The sequence below is a fragment of the Pituophis catenifer genome, unplaced genomic scaffold (assembly GCF_029215685.1).
Source record: "Pituophis catenifer annectens isolate HBS135680 unplaced genomic scaffold, rPitCat1.0.hap2 SCAF_1, whole genome shotgun sequence".
Lineage (NCBI taxonomy): Eukaryota > Metazoa > Chordata > Lepidosauria > Squamata > Colubridae > Pituophis > Pituophis catenifer.
The window spans coordinates 21,758,010-21,781,425 of record NW_027256881.1 but is presented as its reverse complement, the minus strand read 5'-3'; the positions used below and the strand labels follow the sequence as shown (position 1 = coordinate 21,781,425).

General features: G+C 39.1%; 1 protein-coding gene across 2 annotated transcripts; it reads left to right on the top strand.

Annotated features, from left to right (window-relative positions):
• Positions 1 to 1,796: 1,796 nt before the first annotated feature.
• Positions 1,797 to 23,077, top strand: NRBP1 (nuclear receptor binding protein 1). Of its 2 annotated transcripts, XM_070932151.1 has the most exons (19): positions 1,797 to 1,884; positions 2,158 to 2,397; positions 8,073 to 8,195; positions 8,465 to 8,566; positions 8,652 to 8,741; positions 9,112 to 9,152; positions 9,616 to 9,710; positions 13,482 to 13,505; positions 17,553 to 17,636; positions 17,748 to 17,806; positions 18,867 to 18,965; positions 19,063 to 19,195; positions 21,006 to 21,108; positions 21,315 to 21,365; positions 21,518 to 21,653; positions 21,736 to 21,789; positions 21,941 to 22,004; positions 22,080 to 22,135; positions 22,259 to 23,077. In XM_070932151.1, the coding sequence occupies exons 2-19, from the start codon at positions 2,179 to 2,181 to the stop codon at positions 22,355 to 22,357; spliced, it is 1,632 nt and encodes a 543-aa protein (XP_070788252.1). In that variant the 5' UTR covers positions 1,797 to 1,884; positions 2,158 to 2,178; the 3' UTR covers positions 22,358 to 23,077. The 2 variants fall into 2 exon arrangements, with proteins under 2 accessions (XP_070788252.1, XP_070788253.1); XM_070932152.1 differs by lacking the exon at positions 13,482 to 13,505.
• The last annotated feature ends 339 nt before the right edge of the window (positions 23,078 to 23,416 follow it).

The window sequence follows — 23,416 nt, the reverse complement described above, 5'->3', positions numbered from 1 at the left end:
CAGAGCCACTTCCATCAGTTCAAGCAGGGGGAATAGGAGGCAGTGGCATAGTCAATCTAGTATCAAGATGGTAATTTGCCAGATTGCTTAACAGACATTACATTACATTATGTATTTAAGGGACCTGTACGCTAAAAAGAGAAGGGTTCAAAATGAAAGATTCCCTATATTAGGGAAATGGCAGTTAAAAGCTATGAAAATTATATAGTCACATTTACTAATAAACTATTTTAAGGTAATAAATATAATTTGAAAGAAAATATTCTGTGCTCAAAATCATTTCGAATAGAAAATCAAACAGCCAATAAATACCTTTACACAACTTTATGTGCACTTATATTAGAAGAGTATGTGCAATTGTATCCACTATAACTCAAAAAGGATATTGTAGACTTAGGGTAATAAAATGTGATGGAGTGGTTAAGATAGTCATGAAGAAAATCTGTGGCTGCTAGGAGTTGGCAGCAATTTAATGGCAAATACTTGTAATAAAAAATGGAGACTCAATTTCAAGTCTACAATCAACTGTGGAAACTGACTGGGTGACTTTAGACCAGGGGTGTCAAACTTGATTTAATTGAGGGCTGCATAAGGGTTGTGTTTGACTTCAGGGGACCTGGGTGGATGTGGCCAGCTTGACATCACTCCTGTTGAGGGCACCTGTGGTGACCCAAGCGCTCTGCCAGGGAAAACAGAGCTCAGGAGCCCGTTTTTGCTGGCAGAAGCACCGTGGGTCGGTCTTTTGCTGTTTCCAGGGCGGCCCTGTGGGCCAGATCTAAGTACCCCACGGGCTGGATCCAGTCCCCAGGTCTTGAGTTTGACACCCCTGCTTTAGTCTGTACACTTGTAGCAATCGAACCAGTTTTGATGGCTTTAGATAGGGATTACACAAATTTATGATATTGCCTATTAACCAAAATGACAACCACGAGGAGGGGATAATGTATATCTCAGTGCCAGCACCTGGAGAATTAGAGGCTTAATTAGGAAAGTTCTGATATGCTAACTTATTTAGCTAACACCTCAGATAAACCCATACATCAAGGTTTGTGTAGTTTTCGGCCAATGCTAGCAAAACTGTGATTTAGTTAAGTCAACTATGATTCAGTGTATTATGACTATGTTCAGGCTATGTACGAACCAGCTGTTAATTCGTGGGTAAGTTTTCTGCTCCATTACCAATGTTCAAAACTATTATCAAGGGCTGTTTCTTCCCGATTCAGAAACTTTATATACGATCAGAGGGAGCTTTTCTAGCTATGTATCTGATCAACGGCATTTCAATGATGACTCTAAGACGGGGGTCTCCAACTTTGGCAGCTTTAAGCCTGGAGGACTGCAACTCCCAGAATTCCCCAGCCAGCTTTGCTGGCTGGGGAATTCTGGGAGTTGAAGTCCTCCAGGCTTAAAGTTGTCAAGTTGCCAAGGTTGGAGACCCCTGATTTAAGAGGAGCTAAGCCGCAGCCAATTCTCCCTTTGCTTCACGCAGCGATCAGAAAGCAGACTTTCTCGCATTTTCTCCCCAGACCGCTTGGAAATAACAGAACAACTCTACGCGGGCTGCTTGCACCGCGCACTCAAAAGCAACAACGTGCGCAGGGATATCTCGTTCCATTCTCTGCAGCCATAAAAGGCCCCGCCCTGTCGCCTTGTCCCACCGGAGCTCGGCAGACGGCTGGAGTTGAATGAGAACAGCCGCGGGGCCCGCCTTGCAAGCACTCCGTCCAATCCGAAGGCGTCTTCGATTGCGCAGGTCGGCTTCTTATTGGCTGGTCTAAATCCTGCCTCCGCCGTCCCTTGGAGCGCCTCCCGTCGCAGCGCGGCTTGTCGGCTATTTAGTCGGCTTCAGGTTGTGAGCTGTGGCGGAGGTTGGCCTGCGCCCCGGTGAGTTCTGCTTTTGGGTTGTCGTGTGGCTGGGGACAGCGGTCTCCCGTCGCCGGGGTGATAACCATGTACGCGCCGAGGCCTTGTCCCGCCGGGTTGGCGGAGCGTGAGGGGACGGCGGCTTTCCCCCGTTTGCCCCGCGCGCTGGGGGGGGGGGGGGACGGGCCTGCGTAACTCTGGCGGAAGCGCGTCGTCCTGGTGCTGCGTCACGAACGGCCTCCGCCCCGCCTGCCCTCCTCTTGAGAGAAGTCTCTCTTCTCTTCCAACGTGTAGGTCGCCTCCTCCGTCGCGGCGATGTCCGAGGGCGAAACCAAGCAAGTATCCGGCAATATCGGCTCCGACCAGAAACCCGAGGCTGCGTCTGCGGGATCCGGCATGACCTCCCTTTCGCCGCCGCTAGCGACGGCCGCTCAAGAGGAGGAGGAAGAGGAGGAAGAAGAGGACGAGTCCGAAGACGAGTCCGAAATCTTGGAGGAATCACCTTGCGGGCGTTGGCAGAAGAGACGGGAAGAGGTAGGTGACCGAAGCCTGTGCCTTGCGTTCCCCACCGTCTCTGGCTGGCTGGAAGCTGGCGCCTTTCGGAGGCCTTGCACAAAAGAGAGCGATATTGAGGAGGCTGGGGCTGTAGAAAAAGTTCCCTTTCCCCAGAGCTCTGGGTGTCTCGTTCTGGGATCCACGCTGCAGAGGTTTGTAGATGGAACAGCTGTCAAAGACTTGTGAGAGGGCCAGTTGGGTCGTATAGTGTGGAAGTTGAGACTTGACTACTCATAAGTGGTTTTTAGGACTTAAGACAGTTGCCCCCTTTTTCCATAGATCTGGAAGAGTCAAGACAGGAGAAGCAGTAGTAGTTATTTTAAATATTGTGGTAGGTTTGGGGTGAAGTGCCTCTCTGTTTATAATCAAGGTATTCCAGACAGCATTTCAATCTGCTATTTTCTTGTTTAGGAATCTGAGGCTTTTGCCTTTATGTAAACGCTTGTATGTCTAGCTAGCTGTCAATTGTCTGTTTTGATCGCTAGGATGTCTTTTTCCAACCTTACCAATCGATAATGGGACTTGAATTAAGGAATTTGACTGAAAATTATGTGCTTTCCTTGTGTGTCCAATCACACTTGGTCAATAAAGAATTCTATTCTGTTCTATTCTTTACAGCTGTTATAAAGAAACTCTTTTTGCTGAAAGACAAAAACAGTTTTTAAAGACATCCTGAGAAATGTATTGAGGTTTTATTACTTACTTTGCTATTTTTGTTTCATTGTTCTCCCCAGATGATTTTCAAAGTGACTGCCAATACAAAATAAACACTTGAAATTTCAGAATCAAAGTCATAGAAACTGATTTTAATGCCATGATTGTAGATTGTAGTCCCGGAAGCCTCCCTTTTTTTTTAAACTGTTGCCAAGAAAACAGCACAAACAGGTCCATGAAATCACCAGAAGTTTGAGTTTGACTTGAAGGGGATTTTAATTGAAGACATGACTAAAAAGAAAAACCTTCGCTCCACTCCTGAAAGGAATATGATCTGGCCACAGCTCCAAGAATGTGTAGTCTATAGCATGGGAATAACATATGACTGGCAATTGTTGAATGGTCTTTAATATATAGCTCTGGATATGATCCTGTCTTCAGTTTTCTGATGTGGATTCAGTCCTTTAGAACCAATGGTTTTATTCTGTTTCCTTGACTGAAACTTGCTTTGGGTGTGTTCTGAGGAAGTGTTCTCTTCCTTGATATTTTAAATATAGGACAATATCTCTTGCTGTTAAGGAAGTTATAGATGAGTTAGAAGATATTTTGGATAATTTTAGGTGATTTAACTTGGCAGATTAATAAGATCATAGCTTTATATTGAAGATTTTAGAATTGCCTTTTGAATAGAGGCTGTTTTCCATTTTGTGAAAACATGAAAACACTAATGTGTTGTTCTGAATGTTCTGAAGTCTAGAGTGTTGGGATAATGGCTTATTTGGCTAGGGGGAAAAATAGCGATCATTGCTGATTTTGAGGAGAAATTGATTTAGCTGGGCTAGCTTAGATAAGTACAATGTTATTCTGTTCTGTGTATTGAAAGACTTGATTTAGTCATCCTGATGGTTTATTTTCAATAAACTGTCATGAAGATTGAATGCTACTAGCCCCTATTTCAAAAATTTTGCTGTGAGGGACACTTGGCTAATTCTGAATTCTCTTCTCTTTAATTCAACCCTAAATCCAGTGTAGGATGCATTTGAAAGACTTTCCTTTAAATATGCAAGTCCATAAACCTTTAGATATGCTCAATACAGAAAGACAAGATTCTCCCTTCTCCTTCTGTGAGTGTCACTGTTACTAAAATAAAAGAAAACACAATCTGTGCTGTGTTTTCTGTCAGAAAATGTAGTGATGGTGACTACTGATGAACTAAGCCTGGGCTGGATGGCCTTTCGTTGATCAGGGATTTAGCATTCGGAAGAAGCTGAAGACTCGCAAGTGGGTAGGAGCACAATACAACTAGTTTTGGAAGGAGTTTTTCTTTTTATAAACAAATACATATTTGTACAGTATAGTATTTTTTTCAAAACAAAATTATACCTTGAATTAGCAGCAGTCGCCCCAGAGGAACCCAAAGGCCAGAAAAAGAAGGCTGTAGATCTATTGCTTCTGGTTTAGGCTATTAATGGCTACTAACCATTATGGATGCGTATATCTTTATTATGAATAATATATTTGACAATATCAGTTGAGGACATGAAGAGGAGACAGCTTTTATATTTTCCTACTTGTGAACTATACATAGATATTGATATACCATAGCAGCTTTATTAAGATTTTCAGTTTTTTTTCATCTTAAAAAGTTAAGGCTAATATGTTCTTTAGTAACATTGGAAGGGGAATCAAGTTAGCTTCCTTTACAGATTCTCTTTGTAGCCTTTGTTTAACACACTTTATTTCCTCCCCTCTTGTGTTCCATAACTAAGTGTAGTGTTTTGTGCGGTATTGAGCTTTGGTTGCTTTGTCTTTTGCCTTGTTTTCTTCCTCCTTTCTTAAAATAGATTTGCTAAAGCCTGCTAACCATGCCACCAGCACTTTAGCTGGATGATTTTGTATTGCTGGTTTTCTGTACACATTTTTGACTCAGCACTTTAACATCCTCTGTTGTTTGCAGCTGTTCTCTAGGTCATGCCATTGTTTGATCTCACTTTTCCCCATCCCCCTGTCTTTCAGGAGCAGTGTATACTTTTAAATATCTCTGAGATCATAATGAGGTTGACTCTTGGCTTGGTAATGATGTGTGACTCGCTGGTTTGACCCACAAGATGATTTGGCTACACATCAAGAAAAGGGAGGGGCAACAAAGAAACATGTGATTCCCTAACATGGGTGGTTGTGTAATTTTTGTTATACTGCCTTACCTAAGATTTCAGGAATCACTGGACTAGAATACTTATGCTAGGAAATGATTTTTTTAATGACTTCTTTTAGTTCTGGGAGCGATACGGAATGTGTTGGTGATATCATTGGAGGGGTCAGAGCAAACTTTTTGTCTCTTGTGCTCCTGCCCCTTAATACAACATATGCATTCTTATTTGAAATTTAATACATATATTTTAGTACTCTTTTAAAAATGAAAATCATTTCTCTATACTGTAATTTTGGTTTTATCCACTGAATTTTGGCAACTTCAACTTGTGGGGTTAAGACTACAGGCTGCCTTTTCTTGGATTTAACCATTATAAAGAAAGTAGGAATTTGAAGAAACAACTGGTACTGGAAGCTTGAATTTAGAAGAGTTGAGAATTATAAGCCTTAAGAATAGGTGCTACTCTGAGCTTTAGAATTAAAGTCAAGGGAATGCTAAAAATAAGAGTGGCTCAGAAACACAATAATGTTAAGAAGACTTCTGTCATAGGCACAGTTCTCCTCCAGCAGCTCTGTGATGGCAGAATTTACTTATCTACCATATTCAGAAAATCTCAAGCATGGGTAGAATAAGAGACTCCTAGAGTTGGTAAGAAATGTAGAGGTCTTTATATTGAAGTGAAATGCAGGTAATTTAGGATCAAAACTAGGAATATTGTTAAGGTACAACTATTGTTTACTGAACAAATTACAGTTGACGGATCTGTTCTGTACAATATATACAGCGTGGTTTAATCAAAATTAGTTTACTAGTTCACACAGTGCATCTTGATCTTGAGTTATAATCTCTTTTTATTTTAAAGTGTTATATGAGCCCAATAATCGAATTCAAATATGGAGATAGTTACCAGTTTACAGATTCAAAGGGGGATTGGACAAATTCATGACTGATCGAACCATGATGGGCAGTGGAAATCAATAATTTATCTGGTTACCACGATGACACATGGAAGATTGTAATGTGGAATGTAAGAGGAGAAGTTGATAAAGATTGCAAAAAAATCTTTGAAAAGATTTAAAAAAATCTTTAAAAAGAGAAGAGGTAGTTTAGTCACCTGTCTAATACAGGAATCCCTGACATAACCTGACAGATATAGCATGTGGCTAGCGAAGGTGAATCTGAAGATAGTCTGATCAATTACTGAACAGCTCTTCATTTTGGGACATTTTCTTGATCTTCAGTTAAAATGTGTTTTCTTGTAATTTAAACCCATTTTAAAAAATCTGTCTATAGCTGTGTTCAGCCTGATGCAGATAGCAAACTAGTAATATACAGGTAGACCTTGCTTAACAATTGCCCTGTCTAGCAACTCTTTGAAGTTATGAGGGTGTTAAAAAGTAATTTTATGACCAGTCCTTGCATTTATAACCATTGTAGCATCCCTGAGATTACATGGTTGACATATGGGAGCTTCACAACCAATTTCTGACAATGGCAGCAGTAAAATTGCAGGTTACAGCACGGGTGTCAAACCCGCAGCATCACGTTGCTGTTATGTGACGTTTTGTGGGTTTTTTCCCCTTCGCGGAGCTGGGGTGGGTGTGGTCTGCACTTGATGCATCTGGCCTGCGGGCTGCCAGTTTGACACCCCTGGGTTACAGTCATGTGATGTTTTGCTTATCAACCAACAGTGACTCTCATGAACAGCTATGAATGAGAGGTGACTTAAGTCTGTTGTCATGGGATATTTCACTTAGCGACTATGTAACTTAGTAATGGAATTCTCAGTTCCAATTGTGAAAACAGGACTATCTGTAAAAACAAAATAGGTTTCTGGCAAATACTTTAACCTTAATGTGAGGTAATATTTAAAACTGTGAGAATAAATTTCTAGCCAGAATTACAGCAAGTTAAAATCTCTCTTACATTTTCTTCCCGTATCTCTCCTATGCAGGCCTTTATGTCTTTTCTCACATAAACTAAAACTCCTTACCTTCTGTTTTCTTCCCACAGTTTCTCATAAGCTATAAGTGATTCTCCCTACTTTGTTACATGGAAGTGAGAGTTTGATATATTAAAACAAATGTAACAGTAAGTTGAACGTGGTGAATTGGGTGTTAAGTTATATAGTGAAACAAGAAATAGGACCAAGAATAAATGGGTATTGAATGAATATGATGAGTGACCACTATGAAAAGACATTGAGATGAGGATGACGGGGGATCAGATTGCACAAAATATGAAAAATGAGTAAATGGATTAAGAGGACGAGGAAGTTCAATAGGTGATATGTTGGACAGTGTTGATGGAGTTCTGAAAAAGAAATGCGTAGGCAAAATAACACAGACAGTATGATGTGGAGTATAGACATGGTGGAAACACGGATGGTTTGCATAGATTTAAAATTATGGAAAAATACAGTAAATTGTGTTCGTTTAAATTAATTCTAGCTATGCTGGCTTTTGTGTTTTCCCATCTTTTTAAAAATTTCTTTGGCATACTATATATTCCATTCTGATCCTGAAAGAAAATAGTGTGATGTATATATCTGTAGTGGGTAACCATCCATCCATCCATCTTTAGTGTTTCTAGATCCCCCTTCTTCCTCAAGGAGGGAGACAAATTCTAGTTGTGGAGGAGCAACAGAAGTGTACATTTATCATGTCCTGCTTTTTATCTTATTAAATTCATCTGTTTATTTGTTTTGTGAGATTCGTCTGGATAGCTTTTGGTCAGACCCAACAGGATTCATCTTACATTTTTAGGTCAGATAGCAATAATTTTCAGATACAGCAACCTTTCTAGTCTGCCTGAAATTTGGCTTTTATTTTTGTCTATTTCCATCTAGGTTAATCAACGCAATGTTCCTGGAATTGATAGTGCCTATTTGGCAATGGATACAGAAGAAGGTGTGGAGGTGGTTTGGAATGAGGTCCAGTTCTCTGAACGCAAGAATTTTAAGCTTCAAGAGGTTGGTGAAACTGGAATGAAGATTTGTGAAAAGGCAGACAAGATATCTGTTGTATGAGGGCTCAGATTTTGGTGTGACTATGAATAAGTTTCTTGAAATCAAGCAGACAAGGAGAATGAAGAGTGTAGGATTATTTTCTATTGCTGGCTAGTCTTGCTTGCTTGACTTAAATTTAACCAATGCCTCCATCTTGGCTGTGTTGAAACTCTGCTAATGGCATTTTCTTTTTCTTGAGTTGTTTACACTACTTTGCTTTGCTGCTGCTACAGGAAAAGGTCAAAGCTGTCTTTGACAACCTGATCCAGTTGGAGCACCTGAACATTGTGAAATTCCATAAATACTGGGCAGATGTGAAAGAAAATAAAGCCAGGGTAAGTAGAATTGTGTGTGATTGTCATTTATCTTAGTGTGGAAAAATATGAAGCACCAGCAGTTGATAATTTCCACTATTACTAGGTTATCTTCATTACGGAATACATGTCCTCTGGTAGCCTGAAGCAATTTTTGAAGAAAACGAAGAAGAACCACAAGACCATGAATGAAAAGGTAACTTCTTTCCAACCTTGTACTCTCTTCCCAACTCCCTAAATTGTGTTTGTGCTATTCTTTTTTTTTTTTTGTCTGTGTGTCTGTAGCCCTTGGCCAAGGTACTGTTGCTTCCCTTTCTGCCAAAGACCATGAGGGGAAAAAATGGCTATCTAGCTCATAACTATTTAGTAAGTCTGATTCCTGCCTGAGACTCCTGAGCTAATCCATCTAATTCTGGAGCAAAGTAAAAGGAAACCAGCTGTGATTTGCAAATCAAGAGTGCTCAGAAGTAAGGAGAATAGAAATGGCACTATAGAGACACCAAATGATGACTTAGTTTTGCAGGAGATGCTGAAAACTTTTTGGTGATATTTCATTTGTATTGCAGGCCTGGAAGCGTTGGTGCACCCAAATCCTTTCTGCCCTCAGGTATGTGCCTTTACATATTTGAAAGGGTGGATGGTCTTGGGCACAATGTTGGTGTACAAATGATTACACTTTTTCAGATGCTCAGTGGAATATATATATATATATTTATATATATATATATTTATTGTATAAGAAAGGTTTTTGGAGAAAGTAAAGGGAAGAATCTTGCTTCTTTTATTGCTTACTTTGGTTTTCAGAGCCTCCGGGGTACTATATGATATGGTTTCAGCAGCACAGTAAAGTTTTCTTTAGAAAGCTAAAAAAAAAAAAGACTTGGATTCCAAACAGAAACTATCATCACAACTTTACATTCTTTGGATACCAGAAATAATAGAAATGAGGAAGACATTATTTTTTTTGTTACGAAAAAATACATTTTCCATGTACCTGCAAACTGATTTTTTAAACTATGCATTTGTATATCTGGTAGCTGTGATTCACCTCTGTTGTGTTGCTGTTCCAGTTACCTTCACTCCTGTGATCCTCCTATCATTCATGGAAACTTGACTTGTGATACCATCTTCATCCAGCACAATGGACTTATTAAGATTGGATCAGGTGAGGCTGTTGTGGAATTAGTTTGTGATTTAATGTATGCTACAATTCATTCTTGGCTTGCTTTGTTCCTTGACATTGGTTCAAGCTTTATATTAGTCCAAGGAAACCTCTAGGGCTTGGAGCATATATTGTTATGTCTGTATAGCAGGACTCTGTGTTGCAACTGGTGCCTCTACCTTACATCTGTTGTTGTTGACCTCTTGGAAACTTCCTGGACCTTTTGCCACTTGCAGGCTGCTCTATCCTCTTTTTGTAGAGTCTCTGTTTACTCCTTTGCAGGCAGAAAACTCTCCTGCCAACTCATTTTTATCTCTGTCATTCAAACATTTGGAAACTTGGGGACGCTGCTTGTTCTTGGCTGCTTCCAAGCCAATCTTACACTTGAACACACTGATTCATCAGAATTGTAGGGGAAGGCAGGATGGGCAGACCTCTTTGTTTCGCTTCTTCTTGGGCTGTCAGTTTCTTGTGGCCAGTCTTAGTTAGTGAGCTGTTAGTAAATAAGCAAAGTATCGCTGTTGGCTGCTCCATTTTTCACAAATATATGCTTAGCATTTCATCTCATTTTTTTTTGTGCTGCTTATGTCCTATTCAATGAATTATGCCGGTTTAATTCATGAAAATTCTCAAGATTACTTTTGAAGCTTATGGGACAGTATTAATCATGATTTAACCATGGTCATGTTAATGCCACAATTAAATTGATAAAAACATAGTTTCTGGATAGTCAACTCTGGGAAAAAACAAAACTCATACAAACATAATAGTTGTGTTGGAACAAATCAAAGATCTCAGAAACCCATAATTCTGTTTCCCCAATAGCCAACTTAGATGCCAGAGGGTAGTCCATAAGCTGGATAATATGAGCACTTTATTTCTCATATTACTTTATTTATTTATTACATTTACATTTATATCCTGCCACACTCCCATTAAACTCTCAGAAATTAGTGATTAATATACATTATGCTTTTTATGTAAATATGCTGCCCCAGTATCCAAAATAATACAATGCTGTCATATGTAGTAACTGTAAAAAGCTTGATTCCTCATACATTTATCTGATTACCTTTAATGCCATAAGAATAGGTGGTTGTCACTACCTCATAGCATCCTTTCAAACTTCAATTTCCAAGTATTTGGAGGGGGGCATAATGACTATTGGAATCAAATTCCTCATAATATTAAAGTATTAATAATAATATTAAAGTATTAATAATAATATTTTATGATGTGAGTGTCTTTGGGTTTAATGCAGAATGGATCAAGTAAATAAAACTACTCTGAGAACCCCTCAAAGCTTGCAAAATCCAAGTAAAATGGAAATAAAAATACACATACATATTTTATATATATATATGTATGTGTGTGTGTATACACACGCATACTACACACACACACTCCATGAATCAAGCATCAGTAGTAAAATGAACGTGGTTCTTGAAATGAGTTATTGTATTAACTGATCTTAGTGTCAGTCTTAATTACATGTGATGTATCTTCTTGAAAGAAGTCGAAATTGGAACAACTCAAGCCTCCAAATAACAAAAACGTAGTTCCAAGAGATATGTAATGGAACAGTTCTTCAAAAAAATAAAGATTACTAATTCTGAAATTAATCTTCCTAGTATGGATAAAATTAATTGAGAGAAAGACCTTGTAATTGTTTCCTTGCCTTTTGAGATAGAGGAAGAATCTTTACTGGATTAAAAAGTTACTGATTTTGCAGTTAGGTTCACAGACATCTATCACTGCATCTGAAGGACGTTTTTGTAGTAATTATCTTCTATTAGGATTACTACACAAACTCAAGAAGTGAACATAAAACAAACCTAGCTCAACACTGTTTGAATAGAGGGTCATGTTAACTGGCTATCTCTTATGGAAGAACAAAACTAGAACACTAGCCACTATGTGTAGTTTGTATTGTGTCTTGATGGAGAGTTCTGTAGATCTGAGGAAAGGGTGCATGGATTAGAATCTGCATGTTCTGAACAGGTAATTCACATGAGTTGAGAATAAGCAGACTGAGCAGAGTTTGCTTTGCAGTGACTAATGGCAGCTTAAATAAATTGACATGCAGCTATCTTAAGTAGTTTTGTGAGCGCTGTGCTTCCAGGACTGCTTTTCCCTGAGAATAAGGAATAATAATTCTGTATGTTTGTCCCAGAACTCTTGTATGAAGTTAGAATTCTTGAAGTAGCTATTTGAAATAAGCACTTGCTTTTTCATTTCTTTCCTCAGCATCCTAGTAACAATTATTAAAAATACTATAATGATGAAAAATTGATCACAGCTGGTAATGATATATGCCATTGAAATCTCATTAAATATTTTGAAAGGAAATTTAATGCACTCACCTTTTGCCTCTTTGATGGAACGTTGAGAAGGAAAGCAAGCAGAAACATGTCACGTTCAGAAACGAGGAAGACTTCCTGCAAAAGAACTCCATTGAAGAATAGGGAGGAGAAGGAAGCTAGGGTGCTGAATGGCAGGAAAAGTAACCCATCCTGCATGGAACCGTCTTGAGTTATCTAAAGGATTACACTTAGCTTCCCTAGCTGCTTTATAGAAGCATAAGAGTGCAGTAGTGGGTGAATGAGGATCTAATTCTATCTTTGTCCTAATTTATTAAGAAATACTGTTCCATTCTTTCTCTCTCCCTTAGAACAAATTTTGTTTCTTTGAATATTAGAGTTCTTCCCATTTTTCCAATATTCGTTCTGCCTTTTCTTCCTCTTCCCCATTCTATTATCATAGTTCAGGCAAATGCATCCCAGTAGGTTTCCAAACTCAGCAACATCAGAGGCTACCCTTGAGGTGTCCAGAGACAGTGCTACAGAGGTGACATTGGAGAAATTGAATAACTAACTCAGAGGACAAGCTCTCAGTGAGGTGTAGTCCAAAAGGGAGGGAGAAGGAAAATGGTTGGAATGTAACTTAGAAAATCTCTGATAGGAATTTACCAGGTAGAGTAGCAATTCATTGAATATATCCTTTCCTTGGGAATAGTTGGAAGAATACTAAAATATTTAAAAATCCACATTTATTTTTGAAAATCGAAAGGCTTGGAGATAGATGAACAACATTTTTTTCTAACCAACCACCCAGAGGTGTTGTATCCTATGCGAATGAAATGCAAGAAAGGCTTCAGGCAGATTCTCATCTGAACCTTTTCTCTTTTCCTCCTCCAAGGAAAGACACTTGGCCAGTGATCTAGGGCATGTCAAATTTTTCAACTTTCAATTTCCAAACATTAGGGGTGCTCAAAAGTTGTGACACGCCTTGGGGAGTGTAAAGATATTTTGGCTACTTTAATATAATTTAGATGTGCTTGGTAAGTAACTACACAAATATCAAAACTTTAACATTTTGTTTGTTTCATTGGCCACCCAACAGCAAGTCAAGAGAAAGAGTGGGTAGTGGTAGAGGGCGGAAAGATGGCTCTGGACTAAGAAGTAGATTCTGAGAAGTAGAAGATAATTTGCAGTTGATGGATGGCCAAATGTAGGTGGTATATTTGGCTCCTGTCTCACTTCACATGGAGACTGTGTACCCAAAACAGCTGAGCACTGACCTCCTTTGTGGATTTTTATAGAGGTTCAGGATAAAAAACCCTTCACTTTGTCCTGATGAGACAAACACAGTCTGTCCCATTGCTACAGGAGGTACAGTGGCTTAGCTGAAAGGCTGGCTCTTCCATCAATTCTTGAGTTTTATTTCCTGCTGATGGGCTGCCTCTCTCTCTTTTTCTTTCTCTTTTGCCAACAGTCTTTCATAGGATTTTTGCTAATGGTGAGCAAATCTCTCAGCTCTGTGATGTGACTGTGACTTTCTAAAAATAATAATAATAATATATATATACACATAAATGGCATCATATATATATATATATATATGTATTATATACAAAAGCTCCTTTTTCCCTTCAGTGTCCCTTGCTTATGACTCTAGTATAGTTGCGCCTGCCCTTGGCTCTTGGTTGGAGAGGAGTCTTGCCCTTCTCTCTCATTTCTGATCTGTGTTTTCTCTGCTGTCCTGCTGCATGCTTCCTCCTGCATGTGAACTGCTCTTGTCTGAGGAGCGGCTGCTACCTCCTTCCCTTGCGGCTATGATTGGGATTTTGCTTGCTGCTTGCTTGTGGCCTGAGCTGTGGCCAACTGTTTATAGGGATAATGGGTGAGGCTTATAAGAGTGCTAAAATGTTGTCCAGTTTAGTGACATATGTTGAATTCCTTTTGGGGTTTCTAATTGAATCAGAAAATTAGGTTCTGCTTTGAATGCTCTTATTTTGGAACTATTCAATTCCCTTCAGCTATAGAAGGATCCCTTGGGGATTTGCTTGCCTTCTCTATCCCAGTGCTAGGTATAATAGGTAAGCAAGCCTTTCTGTTTATGGCAGAGTAGAGTGATTGAAACAGAACAATAAGACAGGTTGCCAGGAAAGAGCATCTAGAGAAGATGAACTTCCAGTGAAACTTTAGCCAAGTCTGGCAAAACGAAGCCTTGGGGACTGATTAAAAGAAAGAAAAAGCTTGGATGGAAGAGAGATGGCTGATGATGAGACTGTGGCTTTGAGTTTCCAGCTGAGAGAAACCCTTGGGATAATTGTATGTCCAACAATAATGAGGACTGAAAAGAACCTTGTACCAAGTTCATGTGGTCCTTGGTTTAGAAGTTCAGAAGATTGCAAAAAACAGATGCCATACACTGCTGAGAGGAGAGTGATGGCTGCCAAATGGAGGCAGCATGTGAAAAGGAATACTATTCTTTTGCTTAAGCTGTGCATATGATAGGACGAAGGTGGAATTACTTCCATTTCATTATCTGGATTTAAACATTGTGCTAAGCGATAATATAGTTTATTTTAGACTTCCTGAATCCAGTTGTAGCTTAATCCTTAATCAGTAACAAAATGAGATATGGTGAACCTATCTTACATTTATTAAAATAAGTAGCATATTTACAATACCTTATTATATTTATTTTATTAAATAAATGTATATGGCCACCCAACTCACATGCAGTGACTTTGAGCAGCTTACGACATTAAAAATCCACAATCATTTATTAGTCTCTAAGCAGTGTTAAGAGATGGAGTTTTAGTCTGTTGAGCAAGGGTGAAATCCAGCAGGTTCTGACAGGTTCTGGTGAACCGGCAGCGGAAATTTTGAGTAGTTCGGAGAACAGGCAAATACACCACCTCCGGCTGGCCTCAGAGTGGGGTGGGAATGGGGATTTTGCAGTATTCTTCCCCTGCCACACCCACCACGCCACACCCACCACACCCAAGACACGCCCACAGAACCAGTATTAAAAAAATTTGGATTTCACCACTGCTATTGAGAACATAGTTACATTGTACATATTTAACTATTGGCATACTGAAAAACACCAGTAGTCTTATTAATTTAAAACTGTATGTAAACCTTAGCATTTATGAACAGAAAGATAGTTATGAAACTAATAATTTTATAGAAATAAATTGAAACATGAGTATAACAAATTAAAGAAGTATAATAGTATTAATGAAGATTAGTACATGAAAGTTTATACCAAAATAACTTTAATGCCCTACAGTACTATACTTATTTAACAAGTAGAATCCACTGGATTTGGACAACTAATAAATTCCAAATTATTAGCAAGCAATTAATATAATAAATAACAATAATTTTAATAATATGGGGAAATGAGTTATTTTCATTGTTATTTATGTCCATCTCTATTTTGATAAACAATATAGTACATACCGGTACATACATAGAACAAGTTGAAAAAGCTTTTTACCAGGCAACCCGTTTTAGGTCCTCATTAAATAAAACCTTTTTCAGAATGAGAAACCGTAAATGTAGCTCCTACCAGTGATCACTGTTAGAAATATGCATTTTCAAGCACTTACCAGATTTTCGGTTGATACAGAAAGTATATGGATGTAAAGAAAGCAACGTATTGCAGGAAAATTTCAGATAGGAGCAAATATTTGGAAATACTTTATTAGAGAGTAGGCTTTGACGTTAAGCTAAAGCTAATATATTTTTAATTTATTTGACTGCAGTAGTGTTGCTACTAGATCAATTTTATTCTGGGCTGTGGTTTAAGGTATAGAGGCTCAGTCTGGTCCCGCCAGCATTTTTTTTCTGCTTGGGGGAAATAGTTGTTTGTGGTCCTTGGTGCTCTCTGAACTTGGCATATCAACAGGCACATACAGATAAACAACATCTACATACCATTCAAAAGAAACAATCAAAAAGTGAAAAAGGAAACCAAAAAACCCAAAACATCTCCTCACCAACAATCAACACCCAGATGAGAGATACCAAGATTACACCAATAATGAAGTAACTTGGACAAAAACAATAACAGTAAACAATAGCTTAATCAAGGAACCACCAAGACCACTCCTACCAACACTGACAGGGCAAGCCACTAGTATATAAAATGGGAGCATACTCCACTCCCTTGTAGTACTGATGATGTTACCTAGTTTGGTAATTAAATGTCTTCAAGAAAACCACAAGCTCAGAGCACCAAGGACTCCACAGTTCAACTACAAATACTCTCTTCCATGTTATCCCTTCTCATTAGTCTTAAGCACCCTCTGCTGCTTGACTTCCACATGCTGGTTTTCTGTCATGTCAATAGGGTCTAACAGCTGTTGAGAATCTCTTAACACTGCTTAAATAGAGTGAATTAGCTTGCACCATCCTTGAGCCTAAGGCTGGATTTATACAATAGATGTATCTTAGTTTATAAATTAACCCATTTCCTGGATCTATGTAATATAAATAACAGTAAACTAAATACATGGACTAACTTTCCAGAATATCTAAGCCACACATAAAAAAGCAAAAAAAGTCAAGCTTTGTACATTGTGTAAAGGCATCCACTAGGTCTTTAACTGAGCTAATTAATATTGGAAGAACATAGCAGACAAACAGTTCTCTATGGTTAATACGCTGGCTTAGGTTTTTTCTTTCTTTTTTTATGTCAGCCGAAGTTATACCCTGTCCGCAGTGGATCTTTATTGGTTTCCAAATTTTCTCAGGATGATTTTTGTATTTTGGCTATAATGAGGCTTGTGCCAGGAGCTTCTTAAGAATTGGTGGTAGTCATTCACTGACCGCTTTGTTTATCTTTATTTAATGGTCAATTTAGGGACTATTTTAATAAGCAAGTTAAATATATTTTAAAAGAAATTATAAATGTTCAGGTGCTGCCAGAAGCATTGCTTTGTTTGCGGTATCAACTGAGAAAGTTGTGAAAAAAATAGGGGGTAAGTGTTGTTGAACAATTGGGCATGTTACTGGGAAGTTGCTTTCTTTGCATAAGACTGCAAGGTGATGGGTAAAGTACCAGCATTTTGGGATTTACTTTGAGCTTTGCCTGCATCTGTGCCTGCCTGGAAAAATAGTGGCTTGGTGCAACTATCCAAAATAAAAAAAAGTTAGGGAGAATGGGCTCTTTTACTTTCAACAACGGACAAAAGCTGCTTACCTATTCTAATAGCGTGTGTGTGTGTATGTGTGTACACATACGGAATCTAGTTTCTTCTCATGTCCGTTTCTTTAGAAAGATCAGATGATTGCTTTGCCTGGCTTTGAGTTGACGCAGAAAAGACCTGGGGTTTCTGGAAGAGAATGTAGGCATCCCTTCTTTTTGCTTCTGAGTTCGCTTATGATGTGGTGCTGCCTGAAAGCTGGGGAGGCCGGACAAGAGCAGTGCTTCTTTGTTTGGGGTTCCTTGCAGAGATGAACTAGATGGAAGCTGCCTCAAGTCCCATAAACCAGAAAGGAAAGAGAGGCATGGGCTCTCATCTTCTACAATTCTCTTCTCTTATAGTTGCCCCAGATACCATCAACAATCATGTGAAGACATGTCGTGAGGAGCAGAAGAACCTGCATTTCTTTGCTCCAGAGTATGGCGGTACGAATACGAGGGTATTGGGACCTGCAGTTCTGTATTAACTGCAGAAAAAGTGTTCAGTCTGTTCTCTCTGCCTTAGAGATAGCTTCTGATTATTATTCTTTGTTCCAGAAGTTGCACATGTGACTACAGCAGTGGACATCTACTCCTTTGGAATGTGTGCGTTAGAGGTAAGGTGGAGGGCAATTAGTATATGAAGGTGTCAGCCCCACCTGTACATGTTAAGACTTATCTGGCAAATTGGACTGTGCTTTATCTTCCTTCTTATGCAGGTAGTTCTTGGTTAACAACCATTTATTCAGTGATTGTTTGAATTTACAATGGTGCGGAATGGGAAGACTTAGGCCCAGTCCTAGATGTTGTGCCATCGCAGCATCCCCTGGAATAGTGTAGTTTTAATTTGGGTGCTTGGCAATTGCCTCACAATTTTGACAGCTACAGCATCCTATGGTCATGCGATTGCCATTTGCAACCTTCACTGTCAGCTTCCCACGGGCAAAGTCAGTCGGGAAGCTGGCAGGAGATTGCAAGTGGTGGTCATGTGATGTTGCACCTAACAGCTGTGTGAGGTTTGCTTAATGTCTACAGCTAGAGCTACTGTTGTAAATTGGCACAGTCACATGACATTGCCCATTACAAGCCCACTGCTTGTTCCCAATCATTGTGTCAGGGTTCCAAGTAGCACCCCCAACAGACTCAAGGAGTTCACATTGTTGTTAATCTGAACTACCTGTACTTCAGTGAATCATTTACCTAAGCTGCTTCCAAATATATTTTCTTGGGACTTATAGAATGTTTTAGCCCTCTTTGTTTAGAAATTCTCGGCATTTCTATCAAGGTCATCTTCCTCACTCAACAAAGAAGATGTGGGGATAGTTTTTGTTATAACTTCAGGGTTTGGAGAACAGGCCTAAAGAGGGTTCCATTATTTTTTTCTCTTGTTCTCTTCCAATTAAGATTGTTTCTAAATTCCTTATATGATGTGAATCCTGATAGGCTCTTGTGTGAAGGAATATTATGACTGATAAAATTAAATGGTTGAATGAAAGCAATTTCTTTGTTGACAGTAAAAATCTAGCGGAAAGATAAAAATAGGGGTGTTGCTTTGGTTCACATATAGGGTGATGAGAAAAAAAATTCTGTGGTGGCTGATGAAATTTTCTGATAAAAGGTACACCTCTCTGGCGATCTAAAGATATCACCCATTGACATCTGTTTCTATATTGATAGATGGCAGTGCTAGAGATTCAGGGAAATGGCGAATCTTCCTACGTGCCACAAGAAGCTATTAACAATGCCATCCAATTGCTAGAGGATCCATTACAACGAGTAAGATTGTCCTCAATTCTTTTCCTTGCTTTTCTCTTCCATTCTTTTCCCAGCTCTCAGGATTAGCACAAAATTTGGTTTCCTTTTTCCTTTCTAGGAGTTTATTCAGAAGTGCCTGGAGCCACAACCTAGCAAACGACCCACAGCTCGTGAGCTTCTCTTCCATCAGGCTTTGTTTGAAGTACCCTCTCTGAAACTTTTGGCAGCCCATTGCATTGTGGGCCATCAGCGTGAGTATAGCCAACAGAAATCTGCGGACTACTGCTAAGAGCAAAATCCTTCACTAGTATCTAAAAATAATATTTTGTATGAAATGAATGTGTAGCTCAGTAACTAATACTTCATAATATATCCAGAAATACCCCGAAATGAAATTACAAAGCAGAAAAACTCAAATCTACTAAAAGGAGGCAGCCAAAATGAACAGAGAAGTCCATAATAGCTTCCTTTGATCTAAGCAAGATTGATCAGCCTGACAAATGATTTTTGGATGCTCTCACATGTCTTCTCCTAGTGCCTCCTAATATTCAGACATTAGCAACCTACTTTCTCAAGATTGAGTTTCCATTATTATAATAGATAAATGAGGGAGATGTATGGTTCTGAAATATGAAAAACATATACATAAATGTGGATGGACTTCAGTCTAGCTCTCTTCATTTGGATAGTAGTAAAAAGCCCCAACAAAGAAATATTAAATACATTGTCTAAAATAATATGCTTGTTGGGGGGAGGGGGGAAGAGACATTGTAGTTTATCTCTAGAGTATCAGTTTGCATAGAGAGGGTCCCAGGTTAATTCTGGATAATGATTTCAGTTAAAAGGATTAAATTAGCTAGGGTAATGTCTATTACCTCAGTGAGATCGACCTCTTCCTAGGAATATAAAATACCCTGATATATATATATCAAGATCTTGATTTACGTAGGAAAAACCTGGCTGAGAGAAAAATACACATAAAGACTTATGAAAAGAGAATAAAATAAATATTTGACCTTTACAGGGAGGAGACATGAGATGAGGGTGTGGCTAACTGAAGAAGACAAACTAGTCAGAAATAGATCTATCTTAGTCTCCCTTAAGTCTCACAACAGACAGCAAAATGCTGATTTGATATCTGATAAAGCTTAGAAACTAGTGAATGAGATTTCACTGAACTATGGCTGTATAAAGATCTTGATTTACGTAGGAAAAACCTGGCTGAGAGAAAAAAAAAGAAAAAAAATACATACATACATACATACATACATACATACATACATACATCATACATATAAACTACTATATGTGCAATTTTATAAATCTTCCTGTTGCACATGTCTACCCGTCCTTTATTTTTTATTTGTTTGTTTGTATCCTGCCTTTATTATTTTTACAAATAAACTCAAGGTGGTAACATATCCAACACAACTACCTTCTCCTATTTCCCTGACAACAACAACCTTATGAGGTGGGTTGGACTGAGATAGAGAGATTGATTCAAAGTCATTCACTGACTTTCATTTTTTTTCTAAACTAAAAATAGTTTGTTTTTGTAGAAGGTTATATTGCACTTTTAATGCACTTTTTTGGTACAAAATTAAAATCTTTATAACCACTTAGTTTCCCTCAGTCTATGTGTGATGTTAAAATTGTACCAACATTTAGAATTATGCCATCAGTTTGAATTTAACATGTTCATTCCTCATGTGGACATCTTTTTAGAACATAACTTTAAAGTCTGCTTAAGTTTTCATGATACTGAATAGTTAGATCTCCACCTACAAATCATTTTCATTCAATCATTCCATTTATATTTTATTTCTTTTTTAAATTTCTGTGGCACATGTACAGCATTCTGGATAGCCATGCTTTTTTCCCCTTTTTCTTCACGAGCATGGTTAGTCCTTTGCTGTATTTCTTAAATCTGTTTTTTTTAATCTCCATTTTTTAAAAACTCTTCAGGGGAAAAATGGAAAGCATGTTTAGGAAGCCCACTAGTTATAACAGTTGGTTAGTGAAGGAAAAATAGTGTAATGTGTACCTTTTATTTTGTGATAGACATGATCCCTGAGAATGCACTTGAAGAAATGACCAAGAACTTGGACATGAGTGCTGTACTGGCTGAAATCAACCATGCTGACCGCGATGGTGTCCGTATGATGTGAGTTTGAATAGTTGGGAACTGATGGGGGAAAGAGAGCTTTGAGGTGGAGTGTGGAATTTTGGAATTGAGTTTCTCTGTTTCTATGCAATGAACTGAGGTCAGCAGAATATTAGATGGAATGGGAAGCAATTGACAGTTGGCTCGTTAAAGGGTGGATGTACTTTATGCTGTAAAAACTAAATTGGTGCTTTGTCTTGTCCTAGATTCTCACAGTCCCCAGCGCTGGAACTAGACAAATTCTTGGAAGATGTGAGGTATGCCCCTTTCTCCTATAATGACTCTCAGTGGGATTCTGTTACTGAAGCTAGCTAATGTCCTGGCCAAGCCAACCTGGCCCCTTTGTTGTTAGTTCACTGAATTAGCTTGCAATACATAGAGTTGAGTTATTCCATTTGTGGTTCCACAGAAATGGAATTTATCCACTTACTGCCTTTGGGCTGCCCCGACCTCAGCAGCCACAGCAGGAGGTGGTGAAATCTCCCATTGCCCCCCCATCAGTAAAGACTCCAACACCAGAGCCAGCAGAAGTGGAGACTCGCAAAGTGAGTAGCTGGTCCCTAATCCGCATCTCCTTGGCCGATAATAGCAAAGCCTCGCCTTATCGCACTCCTTTGTCATTTCCAGGTGCTGTTGATGCAGTGCAACATTGAATCAGTGGAGGAGGGTGTAAAGCACCATGTATGTATCTGCCTCAAGCTGGGTGACTTATACCAGTCTAGGGCTTCCATTTGCCTACAATGGCCTATTCCCTTTTGGGGCAGAATTCTACCTAGTGTTGAAGATGAAAATGCAATTTCCTTTTTTCTTCTATGCCCCACCTTTCATTCAGTTGACACTGCTGCTGAAACTGGAAGACAAATTGAATCGGCACTTGAGCTGTGACCTACTGCCCAGTAAGTCCTTGTTCTTTTCTTCTTTTCTTTTTCATCTTAAGAGAACATACCAATTCTCTCATTTTCCTTCCTTAGGTGACAATATTCAGGAACTGGCAGCTGAATTGGTTCAGTTAGGATTCATCAGTGAGGTAAGTTTCAGTCCTGTTCACCAAAATACTTCTTTTCTTCTCTTTATGGGGAACTTCATTGTAGCCAGTAAGAGTATAGGGACAGGTTTTCTTACAATGTTTTTTCCCCCCATTGTTTTGTAGGCTGATCAAAGCCGTCTTAGCTGTTTACTTGAAGAGGCATTCAACAAGTTCTTCTACTCACGGAATGGGGCACTGGCAGCTGTCACTGTATCATCATAATGGCCATCTTGCTGCTAGCAGGTGTACCTGCTCTGCATCTGTGTAGGGTACTACTCTAAGCCGCTGCCACCACCGTTGCCAGCTTGGATGTGCCTCCCGCATGTGTTATAGCCAGGTCCTGCAGACAATCGCTGCCAGTCTTAAAGGCAGGGGGGCAAGGTGTGGGGGGGAGGGCTGTGTGCCTTGTCAGTATTATTTTCCCTGTGGCCAATGGCCTTCCTTCCCTCTCCCTCTTTCTGGGCTCACATGCATGGAGTTTTCTTTTGCTTGAATTGTACAAAGGTTTTTTTTTTTTTGCACAGCACAGATGTCTGTCTTGTTATTTAAAAGGGTGGGGGGGACGGAGAAGTTAAGTTCTACCCCATCCCATGCTGGCCCTCCATATTACACATGCACTCTCTAGCCCCACAGTCATTGCCTTATCCCCTCCAGATGGACTCTTCTCCTCCCCACAGTTGCTTCATGCACCAGCCTTGCTTCCAGTATCCTTGGCTGCATCTATTGTGTGGTGTGAGGGTTCCATCTGGTCAATAGAGGAAGTAGATAGGAAGTTCCAGTTCAGATAGCAGGTGGCAATGTTAAACCATCTTTTCCTTTAGGATATTATCTAATGCCTGCAGGCTTGGGGCCAGTTTATCAGAGAAATTCAACCTTTCCTGTGCTGGAGCTGTTCCAAGTGTCATTTCTGTTCCTATTTTTAATAAATTGTTTTGTAAATAATTAACTGCAACCTGTTTGTGATTGGAATCTGGGAATCGGAATCACAGAGTTAAAAGGAGCCACTTAGTGCATTCTTCTGCTCATTGGGAAAGGGCAAAAGTGGTTGGTATTGGGCTGTTTGTACTCCTGAAATTTCTTGATCACTGCTTTCATATTTTTAAAGGTATGATCTCATCCACTGACTGCATCTAGGTTGAATCTGAACCTCATTTTGGCTTCTGCTTATTCATCAAAAAATTGCTCACAGCTTTTGCTTTAGAAAGAAAAATGCTCCCTTGGTTTCTGAGAACTATGTTCTGTAGCAAATATTATTAGTTTCTGGGTTGTGTGAGTTTTCTG